At 41.3% G+C, this 2500-nt stretch overlaps 1 protein-coding gene across 1 annotated transcript in view; it reads right to left on the reverse strand.

Annotated features, from left to right (window-relative positions):
• LOC125026473 overlaps positions 1–2500 on the reverse strand; it is a 79443-nt gene that overhangs the window by 2901 nt on the left and 74042 nt on the right. The window contains exons 2-3 of the mRNA XM_047614944.1: positions 2453–2500; positions 604–697 (exon numbers count right to left, since the gene is read on the reverse strand). The exon at positions 2453–2500 is cut by the window's right edge and continues 108 nt beyond it. Of these exons, the coding sequence (XP_047470900.1) occupies positions 604–697; positions 2453–2500 (142 nt within the window). The remainder of the gene's footprint in view (positions 1–603; positions 698–2452) is intronic.

The following is a 2500-nucleotide window of genomic DNA, read 5'->3' on the forward strand; positions in this document are numbered from 1 at the left end:
CTCAGCAAACAGTCTATACCATGGCACTTGCAATATACAAAGGAGTATGTGCTAAATATATAAAGTTAACACTATATTGCCTGACCAAATGACTAATAATCTAATTTGTAATTTTAGGATATCTTTTTATTTTAAGCCTTGCAAATGCTGCATGGGATTATGTTATTTGCACCTTATATTTTTTTCCAAGCAATAATGATAGTAATTATGGAGAACATATAAATTTTCTTCCTTCTATTTTTATATAGCATTTAACAAATAACAGTTCAATGTTGAGTTCAAATTTTTAAAAAAATAAAATGAATAGACTAATCTCTTTTACATACTGCAGTAATTGTCAAATTATATGTTGTCATAGTTCTGTGTACAAATTTACTAAATCAAACAGTCTGCATGTGTAATTAAAAATACATAACAGCAACAGGAAAACAAAAAATCACTACAGATAAAATAGAAATAGATCATGATACAGCCTTAAAAGTTGCCATGTATTCTGTCTATAAAGTATATTAGACAATAACACTGAAACAAATGTGTCTATAATGATTACCTTACAAAAATATATAGGAAAAGCCTTTTTAATTTTGTAATCACACTGCTCACCTAGCCTGGCCTCGGGGAAGTCTGCATGTTCCTCAGTCACGACGAAAATGTAGACTGCCGTCCTGTGCTTCTTTGCACCTGTGTGGTGGTAGGACTGTGGAAAGTTAGGATTATCAGTCTGAGTCTGTTGTGCTAGGCTTGAAGAGACTGATGCTAATGTTGCATAAAGGGGAAGAGATACGAGAAATCTGTCGAAACTGTTGAAAAGCGTGAATTTACTAAGGTCGTATTGGTCGAAGGAATCCTGTGATGACATTGAGCAACTGAAGAAAGTTATAGGAATGAATACTAAATTAAATCAATAAAAATGTGTGTGTGTGTGTGTGTGTGTGTGTGTGTGTGTGTGTGTGTGTGTGTGTGTGTGTGTGTGTGTGTGTGTGTGTGTGTGTGTGTGTGTGTGTGTGTGTGTGTGTGTGTGTGTGTGTGTGTGCGTGTGCGTGTGCGTGTGCGTGTGCGTGTGCGTGTGCGTGTGCGTGTGGCGTGCAGATGTAAGCGTGTGAGTATGTTGGCGGGCATGTGTGTGTGCTCATAATTCATATTATCATGCGGTTGAATATACGAGAGTGGCCATGTAGGTTACTGTGGAATACAAGAGAGCGACCTTAATGGATGGGTTTCACCCCTAGAGTTTTGTGTAATGTATTCACTTGATATGTGAGCACATATTTATTTGAATATATATATATTCCGAAGACAAAAGTATCCAGATCACATACGTAGAAAGACATTTCTCTTACAAAATTGAAACACACCAAGAACTGATCGCACAACAATCGCATAATATGTGCACGCTTTTAAAAGTAAAAATATGTCAACAAATAGCATAGCATAACAATCATTAAAAAAAGAAGAAAAAAAAACCTTTTTCGAGGTTTGGCCAACATACGCATTTCTCAAGTTGACATTATTTGCGTCCATCTGAGTGGCATTCATCACGACTCACTCAGTCCTCGCGCCCGTCAAGATCTCTCCAGCAAACAACACTCAAGGAAAATGAGTGACCCAGACTTTCTCTTTACGGAAATCACTGTGGATTATGCATCCGTGTGTGTGTGCGTGTGTGTGTGTGTGTGTGTGTGTGTGTGTGTGTGTGTGTGTGTGTGTGTGTGTGTGTGTGTGTGTGTGTGTGTGTGCGTGCACGTGTGTATTTGTGTGTGTGCGTGCACGTGTGTATTTGTGTGTTTGCGCCTGTGTATTTGTGTGTTTGCGCGTGTGTATTTGTGTGTGTGCGTGTGTGTATTTATGTGTGTGCGTGTGTGTATGTATTTATGTGTTTATTAGTGTGTGTATTTGTGTGTATTTAAGTGTGCGTGCGTATATTTGTGTGCGTGTGTGTATCTGTGTGCGTGTGTGTATCTGTGTGTGCGTGGGTATATGTGTGTGCGTGGGTATATGTGTGTGCGTGGGTATATGTGTGTGCGTGGGTATGTGTGCGTGGGTACGTGTGTGTGTGTGTGTGTGTGTGTGTGTGTGTGTGTGTGTGTGTGTGTGTGTGTGTGTGTGTGTGTGCGCGCGCGTGCGTGCGTGTGTGCGTGCGTGCGTGCGTGCGTGCGCGTGTGTGCGTGCGGGTCTGTGGGTGCGTGTCTGTGCGTGCATGTCTGTGTGTTTGTGTGTATCTGCGTTTGTGTGTATCTGTGTGTGTGTATCTGTGTGTATCTGTGTGTATGTATGTGTGTATAGATCTGTGTGTGTGTGAGTGTGTGTGTGTGTGTGTGTGTGTGTGTGTGTGTGTGTGTGTGTGTGTGTGTGTGTGTGTGTGTGTGTGTGTGTGTGTGTATGTAGGTGTGTGCGCGCGCGCATGTCTAGTTACAACCACCAATCAGTCATTCGAGAAATTATTCGTGCTCACCTCAAATAGACCTAAGTACCGCGCAATGTGTCCCTGGATACCCGCCTC

This window comes from Penaeus chinensis, chromosome 6 (assembly GCF_019202785.1).
Source record: "Penaeus chinensis breed Huanghai No. 1 chromosome 6, ASM1920278v2, whole genome shotgun sequence".
Lineage (NCBI taxonomy): Eukaryota > Metazoa > Arthropoda > Malacostraca > Decapoda > Penaeidae > Penaeus > Penaeus chinensis.